Source organism: Stegostoma tigrinum, chromosome 1, assembly GCF_030684315.1.
Source record: "Stegostoma tigrinum isolate sSteTig4 chromosome 1, sSteTig4.hap1, whole genome shotgun sequence".
In the NCBI taxonomy this organism is placed as follows: Eukaryota; Metazoa; Chordata; class Chondrichthyes; order Orectolobiformes; family Stegostomatidae; genus Stegostoma; species Stegostoma tigrinum.
This window is the reverse complement of record NC_081354.1, coordinates 83,340,748-83,363,720: the sequence shown is the minus strand read 5'-3', so window position 1 is coordinate 83,363,720 and position 22,973 is coordinate 83,340,748. Positions and strand designations below refer to the sequence as shown.

General features: G+C 39.9%; 1 protein-coding gene across 1 annotated transcript; it reads left to right on the top strand.

Moving 5' to 3' along the window:
- Nucleotides 1-2,847: 2,847 nt before the first annotated feature.
- Nucleotides 2,848-22,706, top strand: LOC125452496 (dihydropteridine reductase-like). Its single transcript, XM_059646777.1, has 7 exons — nucleotides 2,848-3,063; nucleotides 3,357-3,449; nucleotides 3,597-3,693; nucleotides 4,270-4,410; nucleotides 14,230-14,338; nucleotides 17,439-17,522; nucleotides 20,614-22,706. Exons 1-7 carry the CDS (start codon nucleotides 2,977-2,979, stop codon nucleotides 20,717-20,719), a joined length of 717 nt encoding a protein of 238 aa, XP_059502760.1. The 5' UTR covers nucleotides 2,848-2,976; the 3' UTR covers nucleotides 20,720-22,706.
- Nucleotides 22,707-22,973: the final 267 nt, after the last annotated feature.

Sequence of the window (22,973 nt, the reverse complement as noted above, 5' to 3'; positions counted from 1 at the left end):
TCATGAAAACACTGTAGTTGGCTCCTTATCAGTACAGTAGATATTGGATAGCTACATTTTGAAAACACACCAACGCTTGACGGACAAGGAGAACCCATGGGTTCTGGAACAGTTGGAATGACTGTAGAGGAGCTGGGCACATTTTGTTTCCACACTGTTTGCAAGTTTGCAGCTTTCATATGGTCCATTTGCTTGTTCAGGACTGATCTACCTACCCAAACTTTGTATATTAGTGGACCTGATGATCATGCCTCTTTCCTATGCAGGTCCATTCCCATGGTTCCTATTACTGAACTTTGTCCCGAAGTAAACTGTCTCTCTCATTTAGCAGAGTCCTGGGTCTGGCATTGACATTCCTAATGTCATTTCACCCTCCCCACCCCTCCAGGTCCAGGAAGATCAGATTTAACCTGGTGCAGAATCTTCTCCCCATTAGCAACTCTGCTGGAGCTATCCTTGTAGTTACATGATGGGTTGCCCTATAATCAAACAGGAACCGACAGAGTTTGGTATCGAGTGAAGCTGTAGGCTGCTTCTGTAAGCTTACCTCCAATGTTTGCACAGCCCTTTCTGCCAGACCATTAGATGATGGAGGGTATGGAGTTTACTTGTACGTCAAATACCACTCGATTTTAGGAAATACTCAAATGCCCACTTGTAAATGCTGGCCTGTTATTTGCGACAACACCTGTAGAGTCCGTGTATTCCAAAAGATGCACGCAGTATTTCTGTCATCATCCCAGTGTTTGATGAATGCACATCCAGCCATTTCGAGTGGGTGTCCACAATGATGAAGAATATTGAATGCATGAAAGGATCTGCATAGTTGAAGTGCAAATGAGTTTACCTGGCCATTCTCACAAATGTCAGGGATTTGCCAGCAGTAATTTTGCCTTTTGTCCTTGTTGGCACTCTGACACTGCCCCACCAATGCAGCTATGTCTGCATCCAGCCCTGGCCACTGAACATAACTTCTTGCTAACATCTTCATTTTGGAAGCCCCTGAATGACTCTTGTGGAGTTCAGCCACAATCTGGCAGGACCTTTGCTTGGGACAATCATTCTTGCTCCCCATAAATAATACGCCAGCCTCTACTGTGACCTGGTTTCTCCAGGTCTAAAAAGATTTCAGCTCTGGTTGTGATGGCCCTTTGCTTCTCACCACACCACCACCCCCGCCTCGCTACCAGTTCATCCTGTTTTGCCAGGACTGGATCCTTCTGTGTCCAAAGTCTGATATTATAGAACATAGAACATTACAGCACAGTACAGGCCTTTCGGCCCTCGATGTTGTGCCGACCTGTCATACCAATCTGAAGTCCATCTAACCTACTCTATTCCATGTACGTCCATATGCTTGTCCAATGGTGACTTAAATGAACTTAAAGTTGGTGAATCTACTACCGTTGCAGGCAACGCGTTCCATTCCCTTACTACTCTCTGAGTAAAGAAATTACCTCTGACATCTGTCCTATATCTTTCACCCCTCAATTTAAAACTATGCCTCCTCGTGCTCGCCATCACCATCCTAGGAAAAAGGTTCTCCCTATCCACCCTATCTAACCCTCTGATTATTTTATATGTCTCAATTAAGTCACCTCTCAACCTTCTTCTCTCTAACGAAAACAGCCTCAAGTACCTCAGCCTTTCCTCATAAGATCTTCCCTCCATTCCAGGCAACATCCCAGTAAATGTCCTCTGCACCCTTCCAAAACTTCCACATCCTCCTTATAATGCGGTGACCAGAACTGTATGCAATACTCCAAGTGCCAGAGTTTTGCACAGCTGCAGCATATTGTCAGCTGTGACTGGAAGTGTGCCCAGAAGACTTAAAACCAGAACGAACTCTTCCAGGGGTTGTACCATCAGTGGTGTATCTGCCAGTGGGAGGCTGCCCAATGCATCTGTGTTTGCTACTTGGCCTCCCAGACAGTGTTCCAATTTGTAATTATATGCAGTTAGCATTTCAGGAGGTTTGGGGTCATAATGTTCCTTAATTAAATCCAACAACCCTTGAAAGGTTTTAGTATCTACTGCCTAAGGAAAAGTTAGGCTCCTTATAACTGGAAAAAATTGCAGATCCACAAACTGTCAGGAGAATTATTCGTTGCTTTTCATCTGCCCCGAAGTAATATTCTTTCCACAGCCTTCAATAGCAGGATCGAACAAATCAAGTTTCCCAAATAACTGCACGATGCCAGAAATGCTTACCCCAACTCAAAAACAAATGCTGCGAGTGAATTTCTACAGGACCGAGCTTTTCACTTGTCACCACTGAAATAACTCCACAGAGGCCGGTATACTGTCACCAAGTCATCCTTTATTTACATGTGGAGTTCATGCCTGACAATCCAGTTCTCATCTGTCAGGCAGGGCTCCCTAATTGGACCATATTAACAGCCCTAATCAGGGAACTCATTCTATGAGAAACACTGCACTCATCTTTTGGTGTACACGGACTCGCAGAGGTGTTTTCGTAAATAACAGGCTGACCTTGTTACAATCACTGCCAACACAATGGAAAACAATGCAGAAACGATAGGAGATTGACAATCAGTCAAAATGCTCAGAGAGCCTTTGCAGATGTCAGGGACTGAATGACCTCCATGTGCATCAACTCAATGAGTTTTAAAAAGGGTGCACTTTTGTTTTATTTAATGGAACTGGGTGAACCCAGGGTATCCTTACAAGTTTATTTAAGCAAGTATCTGTGAGGAGAACAGACAGTGGAAATATGACTTTTTTTTCAGCACAACACTTGTCATCTGGTTAGCCACTTGTTAAAATATGTCTTCGTCTGTAGTGAGACCTCCGGAGGGAGGGTGGTGCTAGAACAAGATATTTCTTCTCTCAGACTGCTTGGACTGTCTATTTTACTGAAGGTTTTGAGCGGATGATTGGAGAAGGCTCGTGGTCAGTTTGAGAAAGAAAGGGGGTTGGGAGCTGATCAGTTTTCCGACAGAGAGAAAAGCAGCAATGGCAGCGGCGCATAGAGTCATCGTGTATGGAGGAAGGGGAGCTTTGGGCACGAAATGTGTTGAGTTTTTTAAATCCAAACACTGGGTAAGTTTCAGCAACGAGGGAACTCGCAGACACACCGGGAGACAATTTATTGGGAGGCGGGTAGTGAAAAGAATGCAGTTCGTCGTTTCAGATCACAACCTATCACTTCGCCATATGTTACAATGAATTAAAGGATAATCGGCGGCGTTCGCACTGCATTAAACACAGTTACGAGTGAAGCTGCGGCTGAGTTCACAAACAGGCCATGACTTTCACGTTATGCCGGAGTTTCATTTCTGTCCGAACCTAAATCACCGTCTCCTTCACTGTCTGATAACTTTTCTCGGTTGCAGTGGGTTGCCTCCATTGATCTCATGTCTAATGAAGAAGCGAATGCAAATATCATCGTGAAAACGAGCGAGTCCTTCACTGAGCAGGCGGAACAGGTAATAATTATTGCAGTGAATGCTGCTGGCAGATCCAGGTAGACGACATTGGACCTTAGTTGTAGCTTTTAATGTCGGGCCTTCCACAGGGCTGGATGAATTAGACATTGGGGATTGACATTTTGCAAATGCCTTGCATTGCCGCAGGTTACCACAGAGGTTGCCAGTCTTCTTGGGGAACAGAAGGTGGATGCCATTATTTGCGTAGCAGGAGGATGGGCTGGTGGCAGTGCAAAGGCAACGTGTAAGTCTATATTGCAGTTTGTTAAAGCTTATGTTCATATTTTATAGTTCTGTAGGCTAAGAAAACTTATGTTATGCTGAGATCTCATGTAGTTGAATGAACGTATGTTGATGAGTTCTATTTTCACAATTACATCTTACAGATTCTTTTAACTGCACACTGCTTTAGTCAGTAATATGGTTTAATCCAAAAATCCCATTTCTAGTAGAGTACTTAAGCAAGGAAACAAGAACTGTTGTATTTATTGACCTTGAGTTGGCATTCTTTGCCCGTGATATGCCATTGGAAATTTTTTCTGCTTAAAACTGACCAATTATAAGCTTTAGCACAGAAAATAATGGTAAATATATTTCATAAATGCTTTTAGATAGTTGATTACAGACATATGTAAATAGAAGTAATCCAGACTTATTTGTTAAGTACCAATAAAGATGAAAAAAATCATTGTAATGATATAAAAATAATTTTATGATGCTCCAAAGATGTGATCTCTTTTTCTCTTTGTTTTGCTGCAGTTTTTCCTTAGTTTATATTGAACATTGGAAATAATCAGTATCTGATATTCATTTTTCAAAGCTCTTTTTAAAAATGCTGAGTTGATGTGGAAACAGAGTGTGTGGACATCAACAATCTCCAGTCATTTAGCTACAAAACATCTGAAAGATGATGGCTTGTTGACACTGACAGGGGCAAGTCCTGCTTTGAAGGGTACAGCAGGTGAGCAAAGTTTCTCCTATTACCCCTTGACGCATAAGCTGACGTCTGTCAGTGTTAGCACTTATACCTGTTCACTGTATTCAATGTAATGAATCTCCTGAAGTGTCATGTGATGCAGTGGCATTGTCTCTGTCTCTGAACCAAAAGATCTGTGATCAAGCTAGCTTAAGTAATTTTCAGGGGACAGATGGGCCAGGTTCACATTTTGCTTTCGAGTCTGGCATGTCACAGAGATGTGTCCTAATGTGTCCAAACAGGTTAGTTTAAAAACAATATATCTGTGCAGTACTGGATGTAATTCCTGAAATTGTTAAAAGAATGGGCTCATATGGACATTGGTAGTGTCCCTACTCCTGGGCCAGAGAGCCTAGTTAAAGGCGCAACTGTCCTGATGATGTCATAACATAGAACATTACAGCACAGTACAGGCCCTTCGGCCCTCGATGTTGTGCTGACCTGTCATACCGATCTCAAGCCCATCTAACCTACACTATTCCATGTATGTCCATATGCTTATCCAATGACGCCTTAAATGTACCTAAAGTTGGTGAATCTACTACCGTTGCAGGCAAAGCATTCCATTCCCTTACTACTCTCTGAGTAAAGAAACTACCTCTGACATCTGACCTATATCTTTCACCCCTCAATTTAAAGCTATGCCTCCTCGTGCTGGCTGTCACCATCCTAGGAAAAAGGCTCTCCCTATCCACCCTATCTAACCCTCTGATTATTTTATATGTTTCATTTAAGTCACCTCTCAACCTTCTTCTCTCTAACGAAAACAGCCTCAAGTCCCTCAGCCTTTCCTCGTAAGACCTTCCCTCCAAACCAGGCAACATCCTAGTAAATCTCCTCCACACCTTTCCAAAGCTTCCACATCCTTCTTATAATGCGGTGACCAGAACTGTACACAATACTCCAAGTGCGGCCACACAAGAGCTTTGTACAGCTTCACCATTACCTCTTGGTTCCAGAACTCGATCCCTCTATTAATAAAAGCTAAAACAGTGTTTGCCTTCTTAACAGCCCTGTCAACCTGGGTGGCAACTTTCAAGGATCTGTGTACATGGACACCGAGATCTCTCTGCTCATCTACACTACCAAGATTCTTACCATTAGCCCAGTGCTTTGCCTTCCGGTTACTCCTGCCAAAGTGCATCACCTCACACTTGTCTGCATTAAACTCTATTTGCCACCTCTCAGCCCAGCTCTGCAGCTTATCTATGTCTCTCTGCAACCTACAGCATCCTTCGTTACTATCCACAACTCCACCGACCTTAGTGTCGTCTGCAAATTTACTAACCCATCCATCTACGCCCTCATCCAGGTAATTTATAAAAATGACAAACAGCAGTGGACCCAACACCGACCCTTGCGGTACACCACTAGTAACTGGTCTCCAGGATGAACATTTCCCATCAACTACCACCCTCTGTCTTCTTTCAGCAAGCCAATTTCCAATCCAAACTGCTATATCTCCCACAATTCCATTCCTCTGCATTTTGTACAATAGCCTATTGTGGGGAACCTTATCGAACATGTGCCAAGAGGATTGTTTGTTTGTTTGTTAATTTTAATACTTTTCGTGAATATTCAGTTTTGTCTTAGGATTCTCTTCCTGAATACAAAATTGTGGCTGAAATTTAGCTCATTTAATTCATTATGCAGATCCAGTTCCCATATTGAGACAAAACTGGATAATGTGGGATTGTGCTGTGTACATTTTTATTTATATTCCAGCTAATTGTTTGAGACATTGAGCCCTTATGGTAAATGGAATAGTTTGTAAACTGTAAATGGACAAGTGAACTGAAACTTTGGCCCTCATTTTCTGGGATGGGATTTCCAAACACAGGAATGAGGAAATAGCACAGAGATTTCTGTTGGGATTTCATTGTAGGCTGGATTCCCTCATGACTGGAATTTTTTTTTCAAGTAATTCCTTACCTGAATGCTGATTATCATGGTAGGCAATGCTACCTGTCGGGTGGGAAGCATGTTAGAAAAGGTCATAACTAGGGATACGTGGTTTCAAGGCTCCAGGGTAGAAATTGAGATTCAGGGGTTGGGTAAAGTGTGATTTGTGAGAGTGGATGCGCAGAGTCAAAATTAGGTCAGGGGTTTGGAGGTAACAGGAATCAGGGGACGTTAGGTCAGGTTAATATGCAGGTACAGCAAGGAATTAAGAAAGTTAATAAATGATAACATTCTATCGCAAGGAGAATTGAACACTAAAGTTGGGAGCTTCAGTTACATAGGGTATTGGTGAGAATGCATCTGGAGCACTGTGAACGGTATTGGTCTCCTTATCTAAGGAAGGATGTCAAAGGCAGTTTGGAGAAGATTACTAGACTAATGCCTAGAATTTGAGAGTTGCATTATGAAGAAAGGGTGGACAGGCTAGATATGTATCCATTGGACTTAGAACAGTAGAGGTGACCTGACTGATGCGCACAAATTGCTGAGGAGTTTTGACAGGGGTAAATGTGGAACAGATGTTTCCGCTTGCTGGACATTCGAGAACTATCACAATCAAGAAAATCACTTGTTTAAACCAGAGATTTAGTGATATCTTTTCTTGGAACGTTGTGCACTCAGGAACTCTCTTTCTGAAAAGGTGATGAAAGTAGAATCTTTAAATATTTTAAGGTTGAGGTACATAGATCTTGTTAAGTGAGGAGTTGATGTGTCTTCAGGCGTATGATATTTGATTTGATATTGCAAACAGATCATGAACAAACAAAGAACATAAGGGAAGTGCAGCACAGAAACAGGAACTTCACCCCTCCAAGCCTGTACAGATCATCATGCCCTAACTAAACTAAAAAACAAATCTTCTGCCCTAATTCAGCCTGTATTTCTGTATTCCCTCCCTAATCATGTAACTATCTAGACGCCTCTTAAATGTCGTCAATGTATTTGCTTCCACCACCTCTTCAGGCAGTGTTTTCCAAGCTCCTACCACTCTCTCTATGTGAAAAACTTCCCTCACACTTGTCACTTAAATCTTCCCTGTCTGACCTTGAACGCGTGTCCCTTTGTAATTGAAACTTCAGCCCTAGGAAAAAGCCTCTGACTGTCCACCCTATCTATGCCTCTCATAATCTTGTAGACATCTAGCAGGTCTCCCCTCAGCTGCCATCTTTTCAGTGAAAACAATCCTAGTCTTTTTGACCTTTTCTCAAAACCAATGCCCTCGAGACCAGGCAGCATCCTGGTGAACCTTCTGTGCACTCTCTCCAAAGCTTCCACGTCCTTCTGGTGGTGTGGTGATCGAAACTGCGCACAATGCTCCAAATGCAGCCTAACAAGGGTTTTATATAGGAGCCGAGACAATGGGAACTGCAGATGCTGGAGAATCCGAGATAATAAAGTGTGGAGTGGATGAATACCGCAGGCCAAACTGCATCTTAGGAGCACAAAAGCTGACGTTTCGGGCCTAGACCCTTCGTCACAAAAGGGGGATGGAGAGACGGTACTGAAATAAATAGGGAGAGAGGGGGAGGCGGACCAAAGATGGATAGAGGAGAAGATAGGTAGCGAGGAGAGGATAGGTGGCGAGGTAGGGAGGGGATAAGTCAGTCTGGGGAGGACGGACAGGTCAAGGGGGCGGGAGTGAGGTATTTGGGTCTGGAAGGAGGCAGGTTCAGCTGAGGAGTTAAGAGGGCATTAGATTGTTTCTATTTAACTAACAATGTGCAAGGTACAGGGGAAAGAGCTAGAGTGTGGAACTCAAAGCATTTGGACAGCTGATGCAGACATGTTGTTCTGAATGCCCACCCTCTGTACTGTTAAAACTCTGAGATTCTCCTCTTGAATATGTGATTGACAGAACGTCAATCAAAATTTAAGTCCAACAAAGTAAATATGTATCTCAGTTTAATAATTAACAGAATTACTTTGCAAATTTTACTACTTTAATTTAGCTTCAGTAGGATTCTTGCATTAAAAAACAAAATCAAACCAAAATCATGCTCCATATTTATGTTATCATAATCAGCATTCTTTTATTTTGAGAAAACCCATTTTACTGATTCCTTAATAGAGAATGTGCAAAGTATAAAATGATTGATTAAGTTGTTATGGGTTGCTTTATAATTCTTGTTTTCTATGAGATTTTTACAAATATAATCTACAATTTTTAGCAATGCACGGCATTATGGTGGTTGTTTCTATGGTTTAGTTGAAAGTTTAACTCATTAAAATCTGCAAACTTTTCTTCAAAGGGGACGTAGATTTGAAGGGTTAAATTTTGAATGAGACAGCTCTTTTAAATCTGTAAAGTCCAAAGTTTGACCTGGTGTCTAATCATCAGAAGAGGAGCACTGTTGAACCGAGAGAATTTTGACTTATTTTGTAATGCACAGTGTCACCAATGTGGATTGTCTGCTTAAAAAAAAGTAATCATTTGCTACCTTTTGGTGTTGGGACATGAGGAATTGCTTGTTTTTAGTAGCAAAGTATGAAAATTGTTAATTGTTGTATTAGATTTCCACACAGGATATATGAACTGTGTGATATGTATGTATATTTAATAGCAATTATTTTTTAAGTTTTGGATTTTGTGTTAGTAGCATTTGTATTTCCTGTGCGTCTGAAGTCATTAATTAACTTAGGGTAGGAATAGTGATTTCTTTTAAAATAATTTTGTGATAGCCACTTTAACAGCGATAAGGGGTCTAGTTTATTTTAGGATTTTACAATTTAGCAAGGTAGATAAGTGTTCCTCAAGACTTCTGAGACATTTCTGGACTACAAGTTTATTTGAAGCTAAAGGCTTAAGTATACATAGTGTGGAAAGAGACTTCTGTTTCAGTTATACATTGTTTTGGGAAGTTCTGTGAAGTCCCTCCAAGGAGCTGGACGTGCAGAGCAATGGGAGCTGAGAATGGGAGAATGTAGTAAAAACAAATTTTCCTTTTGAAGAGTCAGTGATAGTCCTGAACCAAAAATGTTAGAATAAAACCCTAAAGAGATTACTCTGGTGTATGAAAGCTACCCGTAAGCAAGCTGTCAGAAGTTCTAATCTAAGGGTTTAAGTCATTTTGAAGTGTTAAAGGAAAATTTAGGGATTCTGGTGTGAGAACTGTACAATGATAGCTTTTGGGTACTACGCAAGGAATTTAGAAGTTTTCGTGGAATGGCTAAGGAATGATTTTGGTTTTAATGGGATTACTCTTCTAATGTGTGTTTAAAAATATTTGCATTAGTGTTATACATAAATAGTTTGGTTCTTCCTAGTTATCTTCATTTCTGTTGTCTAACAGACTTGTTTTATTTTTAACACAAAATCCATAAGATTATGTACATGCGTTTGAGTGAGACACTACCTTGTTAAAACCAAAACACAATATGATCCATCAAGCCAATTTTCAGTCTAGGGCCTGGCTTGTCCAGTAATATCAATTGGGATCAAAACAATAGTAATTTCCATTCACAAGAAATATTACAAAACACGTTGCATTTATCTTGGTTTCAAAACCGATCTCTCATTTGTTTTATTCCCAGAGAGGTAAAAATAATAATTGTGGGAAATAAATTTACTGGACATCAATTTTGAAGTATACAAGATGAGTTAGACCAATATGTCTTGTTTGCCAATTTTTTTCTGTTTTTTTTTCCTCCTGGGTTAAAATGTACCACAATTTTAATTTAAATTTAAAAATGTGATGATTGATGTTCTGCTTTACTCTACTCTGTGAATGGTGATACTCATGTCATCAGGGGCACCATGATCCACCTCTGATGCATAATACAGTTTCATCTCTAGATCTCTCAATTTTTTAAAATAATCTTTCCTTCAACCTTTTCTTCCTTTTTTTCTTTTTTGATTTGGGAAAGAAACCTGAAAAATAAACAAAATAACGTGTCCATTGACACCGCGTGCACTGTGTACCGCTTAAATTTACAGATGTTCATTTAAATAGGTTTGGCTTTAAAGTCACCTCAGCTGTGATTGGGGAGGGAGGGCAAAGATGGAAGAGTGAGGGGCTTCCCATCGTGACTCCACCCATTCCTAATCTGATGTCCTCGCTCTCTGTCACACCCCTGCTGAACTCCATTTCAATGCCCCATCTTCACTTTGCCACACACGCACACAAATTCCTTTGCGTACGATGTCATTGAAATTTTTATGTAAATCTTTCAGAATTTCTCAAAGTCAGAGGCATACAGCACAGAAATAGGTTCTTTGGCCCAACCTTTCATGCTCACCAGGTTTACTTAACTGAACGAGTCTCATGTGCCTGCATTTGACCAATATATCTCTCAACCTTTTCTATCCATGATCCATAAACCTATCCAAATGTCTTTTAAATGTCATAACTGTACCCACCTCCTACCACCTCTTCTGGCAGCTCATTTCATAGATGCACCACCCTCTGTGTGAAAGTGTCCCCTCTCGTCTTAAACCTATGCCCTCTAGTTTTAGACTCCCCTACCTTGGGAAAGACCTTGGCTATTCAGCATACCTAACGTCACATCATTTTACAAACCTCTGGAAGGTCACTCCTCAGCTTCCTATGCTTCAGAAAAAAAGGTCCAGCCTCTCCGTATAAGTCAGACCTTCCAGTCTCAGTAACATCCTTGTAAATCATTTTTGCACCCTTTCAAGTTTACTAACATCCTTCCTTTAGCAGGGCAACCAGAATTATAAGCAGTGCTCCGTGTGGCTTTAATACAATGTCCTAACTCCAGTATTTAATGCTCTGATCAATTGACAGTAAGTGTGTAAATGCTGCCTTCACCACCTTGTCTCCCTGTACTGCCACTTTTGAGAAACTCTGGACCTGTACCTCTAGGTCTCTCATTTTGACAAGATTCCCAGGGCCCTACCATTAACAATTTGTTTTACAAAAATGCAACACCTCACATTTATCTGAATTAAACTCCACCTGCCAACATCTACCATCCTGCCTTTATTGACCTTCTTGATCTCCTCTTCAACAAAACTCTCAAATTTGTGAGACAGTATTTCCCACGCACAAAGCTATGCTGATTGTCCCAAATCAGTCCTTGCCTTTCCAATTGTATGTAGATCTTGTCTCTCGGAATCCCCTCTAACAACTTGCCCACCACTAACGGTAGGCTTATCGGACTGAATTCCCTGGCTTTTCCTTGCAGCCTTTCTTAAATAATGGCACAGCATTGGGCACCCTGCAGCCTTCTGGCACCTAACCCACGGCTGTTGAAGATACAAATATCTCTGCTAGGAACCCTGCAATTTTTCCCTAGCTTCTCAAAGTATCCTGAAATACAACTGATCAGGTCCTGGGGATTTTTCTACCTTTGTGTTTTAATACCTCCAGCATCACCTCTTCTGTAATGTGGGCTCTCTTCAAGACCTCACTATTTATTTCTCCCAAGTTCCCTAGCTTCCATGTCTTTCTCCACAGTAAATGCTGACAAGAAATATTCATTTAGTTCTTGCCCATCTCCAGTAGCTCCACAAGTAGATGACCTTGTTGATTTTTAAGGGGACCCTATTCTCCCTAGTTATTTCTTTGCCCTTAGTATACTTGTAGAATCTCTAGATGCTCCTTTATCTTATCTACCAAAGCGATCTTCTGTCCCCTTTTTGCCCTCCTGATTTCCCTCTTGTTTGTACTCCTCGACCCCCTATACACCTCAAGGGATTCCCTTGATTACAGCTGACGTATGCCTTCCTCTTTCGCTTGATCAGCGCCTTAATATCTTATGTCGTCCAATGTTCCCTATTTGTGCCAGCCTTGTCCTTCACTGTGGTAAGAACATACTGTTTCTGAACTCGTGTTGTCTGTTTTTGAAAGCTTCCCATTTGCAGCATGCTGCTGTGCAGAGGGACCTGGGTGTCCTTGTGCAGGAATCATAGAAGGTTGGTCTGCAGGTACAACAAGTAATTAGGAAGGCACGTGGAATTTTGCCCTTCATTGCTAAAGGGATTGAGTTTAAAGGCAGTGTTGCAGCTGTACAAGGTGCTGGTGAGGTCACACCTGGAGTACTGTGTACAGTTTTGGTCTCCTTACTTGAGAAAGGATGTACTGGCATTGGAGGGGAGTGCAGAGGAGGTTCACGAGGTTGATTCCAGAGTTGAGGGCGTTGGTTTATGAGGAGAGACTGAGTAGATTCGGATTATGTTCATTGGAATTCAGAAGATTGAGGGGGTATCTTATAGAAACATAAACTTATGAAGGGAACAGATAAGAAAGAAGTAGAGAGGATGTTTCCACTGGCAGGTGAAGCTAGGACAAGAGGGCATAGCCTCAAGATTAGAAGGAGCAGATTTAGGACTGAAGTGAGAAGGAACTTCTTCACCCAGAGGGTTGGTAATCTATGGAATTCTTTGCCCAGTGAAGTAGTTGTTCTGCTTCAGTAAACGTTTTTAAAGCTAAGGTAGATAATTTTTTGAACAATAAAGGAATTAAGGGATACGGTGAGAGTGCAGGTAAGTGGATCTGAGTCCACGAAAAGATCAGCCATGATCTTATTGAATGGTGGAGCAGGCTCAAAGGACTGAACGGCCTACTCCTGCTCCTAGTTCTTATGTTCCTAAGTCTTTACCTGCAAACAACCTTCCCTTATCAACTTTTGAAAGTTCCTGTGTAATACCATCAAAATTGGCCTTGCCCCAATTTAGAACTTTAACTTGTGGACCAGACTTATCCTTTCCATAGCTATTTTAAAACTAATAGAATTGTGGTCACTAGTCCCAATGTGTCCCCCAACTAGCACTTCAGTCACTTGCCCTGCTTTATTTCCCAAAAGGAGGTTGAGTTGTGCCCTTTTTCTAGTCATGTACACTTCCTTGTCCCTGAATTACCATACACATGCATTTGTGAGCAACACTGAGTGTCAACAGACACTGCCTTTATTAAAACAGAATATGCTGGAGAAAGCCAGCATGTCTGGCAGCATCTGTGGAGACAGAAAAGTAGTTAATATTTCTTCGGTGTGACTTCTTCAGGATGGAAGTTTAATGTGATTTATGCTGTTTTTAAATGGGGGAGATGAAAATGGAACGAAGCAAAAGCTAGGGGGCAGGGCAGATTGGAGATCAAAGGTGCCAGGGAACAAGAGAGCAAAGGGCATATCATGCTTGTAAGTTCACAATTGGTGCTAATAGCAGAATGAAGGCCAACTTTGACTGAAAGCAAAAGTGTGAAAACAGGGCGACGATGTATCAAAATGGACAACAGGGATCTTTGTCTAAAATTGTTGAACTCAAACTAAGGCTCCACCTTGTCAGAGCAAGAGTAAATGATCATCATTTATGTGTCTCATTTTGGAAGGCTTCAACGTTGTGCAGGATTATAACAATCTGTTTTTGATATTTCCTTCATCCTGTATACTATTTCAATTTGATATTTGGTGTGCAAAACCCCAGTCATCTGATTTAGATAACTTAAATCCAAGTACAACTCCTAGAAATTGTGGATGTCTGGTAAAGACAGCTTGATATTTGCCTGTGATGCTGAATAAGCAGCTGATGTTTACTGCTTAGTCAATGCATGGGCAAAGTATCAAAACTGTCAGTGTCAAGGAACTCTGGTATGAAAGTATGGTAGACTTGGAAGGTTTGAAACTGTGTCATTGCCCTCAGCAGAAAACAGAGCAAAGTGAACACACCATATATTGTGCAACTCTAGAATACAGTTCACGGTGAAACCATTCTACCAGTTTATGAGAAGATTATTTCATACAAAATCTGTTTGAGAAAAATGCACTAATAGTTGTTTGAGGATGGAGATGCTCTTTAAAGTTTCACAAAAATATTTCCCTTCTATTTGAATTGAATTTGACCTCAGTAAAGTTTAGTTTTTAAGTTCTCTGGTTTTTCTTTAGGGATGGTGGGCTATGGCATGGCAAAGGCGGCTGTTCATCAGCTCTGCCAGAGTCTTGCTGGAGAGAAGAGTGGAATGCCGCCCGGATCTTCAGCTCTTGCAATTTTGCCGTAAGTGTCTGTAATTATGGTACCTTGCACTACAGTAGACTTGATAATGTTCAGTGCCCCATTAGAAAAGATAATTACTTGTGACTTTCATAATGGCATCTGGGGTAAAGTGACAGAGATCAAAAGCTGATATTTAGAGTGTTAGAGTCAAAATATTTTAGTGTTTTTTTTTTAATCACATCTTTTCAGTATGTTAATTATTTTACAGTTCTCTAAGAAGGTTGTGTTTTGAGTGTAAAAATGATAGAACAAACATTTTGTTTATTTATGCTTTACCCTTAGGATTTTCCAAAATGTTTGAAACCAGTTAATTACTTTCGACAGAGATAGTAGGAACTGCCAATGCTGGGGAATCTGAGATAACAAGGTGTAAAGCTGGATAAACAGAGTAGGCCAAGCAGTATGAGAGGAGCAGGAAAGCTGACCCTTCAGAAAAGGGTCCAGACCCAAAACATCAGCTTTCTGGCTCCTCTGATGCTGCTTGGCCTGCTGTGTTCAACCAGCTCTACACCTTGTTATCACAATTACTTTCGATAATTACTTTTGTCTCATAGATATCTATATATAATATTGCTTATTTTTTTCTCATCATCTGTTTGTGATCAGAAAATGCCTCTTTAATCATAATGTCTCTGACTCTCAGGAACAGAAGCCAAAATGCTCATGACCCAAGGCTATTGTTTATTTTTTCCCCTCTTGACCCACTGAGGATCCTTCTTTAAATATCCGCTAGCTGCACATTTTCACATGTGTCTCACTCTCCCATCACCGTTTGACAAATTAAATCAATAAGCAATGTCACCCTCTGCCACACATTTAAAATTCTCAAAGCCCCTTGTCTTGAAGCCAGTTCTTGTAAAACACCTTGAGCCAATATAACTGTGCTAAATAGCTACATAAATCCAAGTTGCTGTTTGCTTGGTTGCTTGCAGTGGTAGTGAAGTAATTCTTTGGACTTGCCTTTCACTATCTCTGGAACCTTTTCCAACACTAGTTTTCCAAGATCTGTGTGTTTCTCCAGCTCAGACCTCTTTTATACACCTCATTCACTTTGCCCCACTATTGGTGGCTGTCTTTCAACCATCTAGGCTATAAGCTCTATAATTTTGGCTGTGCCTTTTCCATCTCTCTTCTTTCACACCCTTGTTAATACTCCACACTTTAACCAAACGTTCCTCACACCTATTCTTCACCAGGGAGGAGGTTCTAGTTAAATATCACAAGATAAATAGTGCAAGTATTTGACAAGGTTCTACATGGTAGATTGGTTAGTAAGGTTAGGTCACATGGGATCCGGAGGAGCTAGCCAACAAGATACAAAATTGGCTTGAAGGTAGGAGACTGAGAGTGTAGAGGGTTGCTTTTCAGACTGGAGGCATATGACCAGCAGTGCGCCTTAAAGATTGGTGCTGGGCCCACTGCTTTTCATCACTTTATATAAATTATTTGGATGCGAATATAGGAGGCTTAGTTGTTGAGTTTGCAGATGACACCAAGATAGTGGTGTAATAGACAGTGAAAAAGATTATCTCAGAGTACAACAGTACTTTGATCAGATGGGCCAGTAGGCTAAGAAGTGGCAAATGGGGTTAATTTGGATAAATGTGAGGTGTTGCATTTTGCTAAGGCAAACCAGAGCAGACCTTATATAGTTAATGGTAGGACCCAAGGGGGTATCACCCAAGGTTCCTTGAAAGTGGAGTTGCAGGTAGACAGGGTGGTGAAGAAGGCATTTGGTATCCTTGCCTTTGTTGATCACGTCATTGTGTATAGGAGTTGGGAAGTTTGTTACAGCTATACAGGAACTTGATACAATTCTTGTTGCTCTTTTTATAGGGTAGATGTTGTTAAACTTAAAGGTGTAAGAAAAGATTTACAAAGATGTTGCGGAGAGTGGAGGGCTTGAGTTATAGGGAGAGGCTGAATAGGCTGAGACTTTTTCCGTCAGGAGCACCGGAGGCTGAGGGGTGACCTCATAGCGGTTTACAGAATCCCGAGGGGCATGGGTAGGGTGACCATCCAAGGATTTTTCCCCAGGGTGGGGAAGTCCAAACTAGAGGGCATAGGTTTAAGGTGAGAGGGGAGAGGTTTAAATAGGACCTGAGGGGTAACTTTTTTACACAGAGGGTGGTGCATATATGGAATGAACTGTCAGAGGTAGTTGTGAAGGTGGGTACAATTACAACATTTAAAAGCTATCTGCATGGTAAACAAGTAGGAAGGGTTTAAAGGGATATGGGCCAAATGCTGGCAAATAAGACGAGACCAGATTGGGATTCTGGGCAGCGTGGGTGAGTTGGACTGAGGGGTCTGTTTCCATGCTGTATGACTCTTACTGTTTGAAACAATGAAACACCACAGAATGTTTATTCCTTAACAAACATCACAAGCAAATGATCTGATTATTGTCTTATTGTTTAAGGGTACTTGGTGTAGGCGAATTGGACCTTGTGCTTTCCTACATTACTGCACATTCTGTGCTTTCCAAGTATATAATTGATGATAAGTAATTTTGGGGCACGTTGACATTGTAAAAGCCAATACATTAAATACATCTACTGTCTGCTCCACTGCTGGTGGCAGGCACACTTTAGCTGTCTCTGCAACTCCTTCTCTAAAGTCTTCCCCTCTGTGTTTTATTTCACATTTCAAATTATTCCCTCAAAACTCATTCTGTTGTCATAGCCTTCAGCTACATCACCTAACCTCTTTCTACTTCTGTCTTCATTTTACCAATTTATGAAATACCTTTGTTGTGAAAGGCAAGATATTTTTGCAACAACACACTTGCTAAATCGTCATTGCAGTAATGCAATCTATCTGTTTAGGATCGATGAGCGTTTCAACCAGTTATATCTAGGTCGTCTTCTAAGAGAAACTGATCACACCTTGCTTTTTATCCTGCTTCCCAAGTATTGGAAATAAAGCAGTCTTAAAATAAAAGCATTTACAAGTCAGACTATAATTGCAATGCAGGAACAATAGAAATGAATTCTTAATTGTGAAAGGGTCAATGGAAGCCTCAAATGAGTTTGTTCTTATTATCAATTTATCGACAACCTGGCATCGGGACTTCAAAATAACTTAATTTATTTTACAGGGTTACCTTGGATACACTAATGAACAGGAAATCAATGCCTAATGCAGATTTCAGCTCCTGGACACCACTAGAATTTGTTGCTGAGTGAGTACCCAGCTAGATCAAATTGTCAGTAATCATTTCATATCTGCCTGTTACTGTCTGGTTTTTATTTGTCTGTCCAATGTCCAGACTCCTGATAGAGGTTGATTTATCACGCTTAGCAGGGCCACACATTGAACACACAGTTATCAAGGACAGCTGACCTTTTCTGAGAGATATTTCCTCTCCCTGGTAATTCATTTACAGATGCTGGATGGCCTGACGGAAATTAATATTTTTGCGTCAGTTACTCCAAGTGGAAAAATCAAATGAAAGCACAATATATTTTTTACCCCATTCGAGATTTTCTTCCTTTCATGCTTACTGCAGAGTGAGTCACTAATTTATTTAGACTATATCTAATATAATACTTTGGTACGGTTTTGTTGAGCTTCAATTTTGTTTTAAATCAATGTATTACATTCCATCTAAATTCTGCTGTGCCAGAATAATTTGGACATCATCCCTCTTGTGTGAATTTAGACAGTGAGTACCAGTAGAATAGTTGATGACGGGAGGCATCAAAGCTAGGGTGGTCTTTATATTTACCTGGTACATATTGTACCTGGGTTTGCAAGAATTGTTTTCAAAGACAGATGCTGTTTTTTTGTGTGTTCCTTAGCCCAGGGCGTTTAGAACAGCGGCAGGGCTTACTGTTGCCAAATCTGAGATCAGTGAGTTCAGCATTTGTGGTCTATGCAGCTTACCTCCAAACAAGATTTTTGTTTGATTTGCTTTATTTTTGCCATATGTTTGTAGGTACAGTGAAAAGGTTTTTTTTTGTTTTGCATGTTGTACAGGCAGATTGTACCATGCAGAATGCACTTGGGTAACAACAGTACATTAGGGTAACAGAACAAAGCGAGGAATACAATGTTACGCCCATAGAGAAAGCACACAAGGAGGAAGATCAACATTAAATTTAAAATTTGAGAGGTCCATTCAGAAGTTTAATAGCACCTGGGAAGAAGCTATTCTTGAATCTGTCATTACACCTGTGTTAAGCTTTTGTGTGTCCTGCCTGACAGAACAGTTTAGAAAAGATTTTAAATGGGGTGGGAGAGGTCTTCGATTATGTTGGCTGCCTTCCCGGGGCAGCTAGTAGTGTAAATGGAGTCAGTAGATGGAAGACTGTGATGGATTGGGTTGTGTTCACAACTCTCTGTAGTGTCTTATGGTTTAGCGAAGAGCAGTTGCAACACCAAGCTGTGATGCATCTGGATAGAATGCTTTCTGTGTTACAACCATAAAAATTGGTGAGAGTCTTCACAGACAAGCTTAATTGCTCCACCTTCCTGAGGAAGTAGAGATGCTGTTGCACTTTCTTGATTGTTGCATCAATGTGGGTGGACCATGACAGATTGTTGGTAATCAACAGTCCTAGGAACTTGACATTCTTGACCATATCCACATTAGCACCATTGACGTAGACAGGGGAGACAATAAGTTTATTATGTTGGAGTGGTACACAGAATAGAAACAAATGGCATAAAGGGCTTGAGACGCCAAATGACCTACCCTGCTCCTAGTTCATATGTTCATATTGTTACGATCCCAACAAATGGACAGCACAATTCAGATATCTTGATGAATCACATGTTGTTTTTTTTTTGTTTAGCTAGTTAAGATGGTGGACAGTCACCAAAACATTCACTTGAGGCTGCAAATGCCTTCAATACCTTGTACACTAAGGCCCATTTGTTCATCAGTACTCCCTAGGCACCTACCAATCATTATGTAACTCTTCCTTTATCAGATGCCCCAAAATGCATCACTTTGCACCAATCGGGAATAACTTCTATCTGCCATTGCTGTGCCCAATTTACCAGCTAACCCATAGAGACCATCCTCCTCACTATCAGCAATTCTTGTGTCGCTTGCAAACTTACTTAGTTACCTACACATTCACATGCAAGTCGCTACTGTATATGACAGACAGAAACTTAACTGACTCTTTCCAGTTTCTCTTTCTTGAACTATTGGACAATTTTACAATTTCTGTCTGAGTCTGATGACATGAAGACATGAACCTTTCACAAGTCTGATGTCCTGAATTTTTTTCAATTCTAACAAGCTGAAAATCTCTGCTCCAAGTCATCTTGACTTGCAGACTTCACAATCTAGAAGAAAGAAACACTGCTACCATGACTGATATATTCTGAACTGAACGAAATCAAAACTTGCTGGGACAGAGGCTAAAACCTTGCTTCTGAACTTAACTCTGGATTCTTTGCAAGTAAAACTCTGGTGCTTGATAAACTGAACTGAAAGCAAACTAGTGGTTTCATATATTTACTATGCTCATTATAAACCCAAAAGTATAAACAATTTCTTCCTTAACTGTCCGAGGGGTCCCCTAAGCCTTTAATTACATTGCACCATGTTACTGTTCCAGAATGGCTTTCTAACTTTTTATTTTAAAAGAAAAATATACAACACCAACCCACACTTAAATGCCTCTCTTGTTAGATCATCAGAATTCCAAAAGTGCTAATACTTTTTACAATCATTCATCCTGTGCATCGTCTTTTTATTTTTAATTATTGCATTTGACCACTTCTTCAAATCTCTCAAGCACAGAATAGTTTGAATGGCACATTGAATGCTTCTAGTTCAGTGTAATGTTGTCTTGGATAACAAATGCTGTCAATTCTGATTCTAGGATGTTTTCTTCCAATTTTTCTCCAAATGAAACATTCCACAGTCATGTTGACAAGTCACAATAATCCAACACAATACATTCTTTGGGCCAAGCAGATCATTAAGATTATTGGCCCAAAGTTGAAGGGCTGTCAGCTCTCCTGAGTTATGGATTCAGTGCAGAGTCACCCTCAGCTCAACCTCATATGCCTGTTTGACTGAATCCGTACTTATTGCAATTTTGAGATTGTTCTCATTGCCTTACTCAGAAATTTGGTAATTTCAGGAGAATAGTTGAAGGTATAGTGCATTCACATTGTTTGAAAACTTAAGAAAAATAATTTCAAAGTTTTGGCAAGTCTGCAAATCACCCTTTTTTAAAGTTTTAGAAGACTATTCTGTTCTGTACAACATAGATTTTTGTGTAACATGGAGTTCTATTTATCTTTTCCAGAACCTTATTTAATTGGACCTTTAAAGAAACCAGGCCCACTTCAGGAAGCCTTATACAGCTTATTACAACTGAGAGCAAAACTGAACTGATTCCTGCTCAACTTTAAAGTGGAATTAGTATTGTAACAGTACCAGATGAGAAAGCAAATTTCTTTGAGAAGTGCCATTAGCATGTTTAGTTCGAGTTGAATGATAAATTTCAATTTGGTAGATGATGGAAAAATCAAATATTTGATTGTAAAGTTATAGTTTACTGGCTCCTATATATAGTTGCCAGTTTTTCCATTTAATGATTTGGGCTTTCCTGTACCACTTATTTTTCCTGTCTTTTTAAATTCTATGACTTAGTTTCTCTCTTTTTAATGCACAGTGCATCCACAGGTTATTTTGAGAATTTCGTTGCCCAAAACCTCCTTATGTCTTATTTGCTTGAAATTCATAGCTTAACTATTTCATGTGTGCTTAACTGTAATAAATTCTGCTTAATGTCAAAATGTATTTAAAATCTGTTTAAATGTACAGGTGGATTTAAATTAATGGTCAAGCTCACTCCCACCAGTTTTGACATCACAGAATTCCAAAAAGGATGAACAACATGAAAAGAATTCCAAATAAAAACTGAAAAAAACTGCGGTTGCTGTAAATCAGGAACATAAACAGAAGTTGCTGGAAAAGCTCAGCAGGTCTGGCAGTACCTGTGAAGAAAAATTAGAAGTTAATGTTTCAGGTCCAGTGACCCTTCCTGTTCTGAGGAAGGGCCACCAGACCCAAAGTGTTCACTCCCTTTTTTTTCTCCATGAAAAGAATTCCTACTTGTTATCTGGTGGATGATTTTGATCTTAGGCAACAAATTATTTTGAGTAATATACTCAGTTCAGTGGAATCCTCTGGAATTGCATTGACATTTTATCTTGCGTGCAACTAAAGCATAATTGAAGGTAACACCAGACATTCATATTTTCAAGATTGTCACACCACAAGAGGAATATGAACAATTTATGATCAATTTTTTTTAAAGAAAGGCATTACCAGAAACCTTCAATGAACAGGACAATCACAGATACTGACTATAATATTTTATTCCACTACCTCGTCGCCTGCATCTCATTATTTGTTCTTTTTCTTTTCCAGGGAGACCCTGGAATCGGCATTTTTTTTTCTCTCTTGAGACTCAATACTCCAATATTTGTTTCAAAGTCAAAAGTTATTGTTATTCACAATACCAGAAGTGCTAGTTAATTCATCCTGTCATTTCGTTTATATGTGTTAGTAAAGCTGTCTTGATGCAAATTAAGATTTGTCTGTCCTGTACATTTTCAGCAAAATATGAGAAACATGGTTTGTTTTAAGAGGATTTATTTTGTGCAAGTGGCTTGAAGCTTTCAAAATCAGTTTCTGTAATTTAATTTAATTTAAAATCTTCTAAAATGTCAATGTTAGTGTATGAACGTATTTGTAAATGACTAGAATGAAAATGTAGTAGAAAAAACTTTGCCCATGTATTTTATACATTTTTTTTTCTAAACAACTCCTGTTTTCCATCTAAGATGACCGAAATGTACCTAGTTTCTAGGTACAGCAATTATTATTCCAGAACTGGTTACCAGAGTCTTGGGGCAGATAATTCAGTCAAGTTGCCCATTATTTGTTTCTTCTTTTCTCCTATTTTCTTTTCATGCCCCAGCAAGTTGAGGTGTAATCCATGGAAACTATGTGGAGGAATTTAATCTAATCATATGGAAAATGTATCTGAAGTGATAAAACTCATCAAGTGTCACCAAGTGTGAAAATAAAAAGGAAAATTTACTTATCTAACAGTTTTACAGTCTATATTTGTCAGGTGGTAATAATTTTCTTTTTAAAAATTCTTACAAGTGCAGTGGTTTTGTTTGCCTGTACATGTTTCAGTGTATGACTGTGTACTATACAAACATTTTACTGCACTGCTTTGCACAAATGTATTTTTGTATCTTGTTGCCATGTACGCCTTGACTCTTGATGTATTGTGTAAAATGGAGACATTAATATCATTGATATTTGTATCTGAATGCTGTAGCCTGCCATGAATAAAGCAAATATGCATTTCCTTGCTGACCTTTCCAGTGTGTGAAGATGATGTTTCTGTTTTATAGAAAATATTTGATAGCACATACTAGTTCAACAGAATTGCCAGTTCCAAAGAAGATATTTTAAATATTATCTGCTGTATGGATACTTCTATAGTAATGAAACTATCAGAAATTAGGTTATTGTATACACAATTTCTAATGGATAACAGATACCTAGAAAGACCGAGATAACAAGGTGTAAAGCTGGATGAACACAGCAGGCCAAGTGGCATCATAGGAGCAGGAAAGCTGA

Coding starts and splice junctions, on each gene's coding strand:
- LOC125452496 (XM_059646777.1), top strand. CDS start 2,977: ATGGCAGCGGCGCATAGAGTCATCGTGTATGGAGGAAGGGGAGCTTTG. Junction 3,064..3,356: donor TTTTTAAATCCAAACACTGG/GTAAGTTTCAGC, acceptor TCTCGGTTGCAG/TGGGTTGCCTCCATTGATCT. Junction 4,411..14,229: donor TGCTTTGAAGGGTACAGCAG/GTGAGCAAAGTT, acceptor GTTTTTCTTTAG/GGATGGTGGGCTATGGCATG.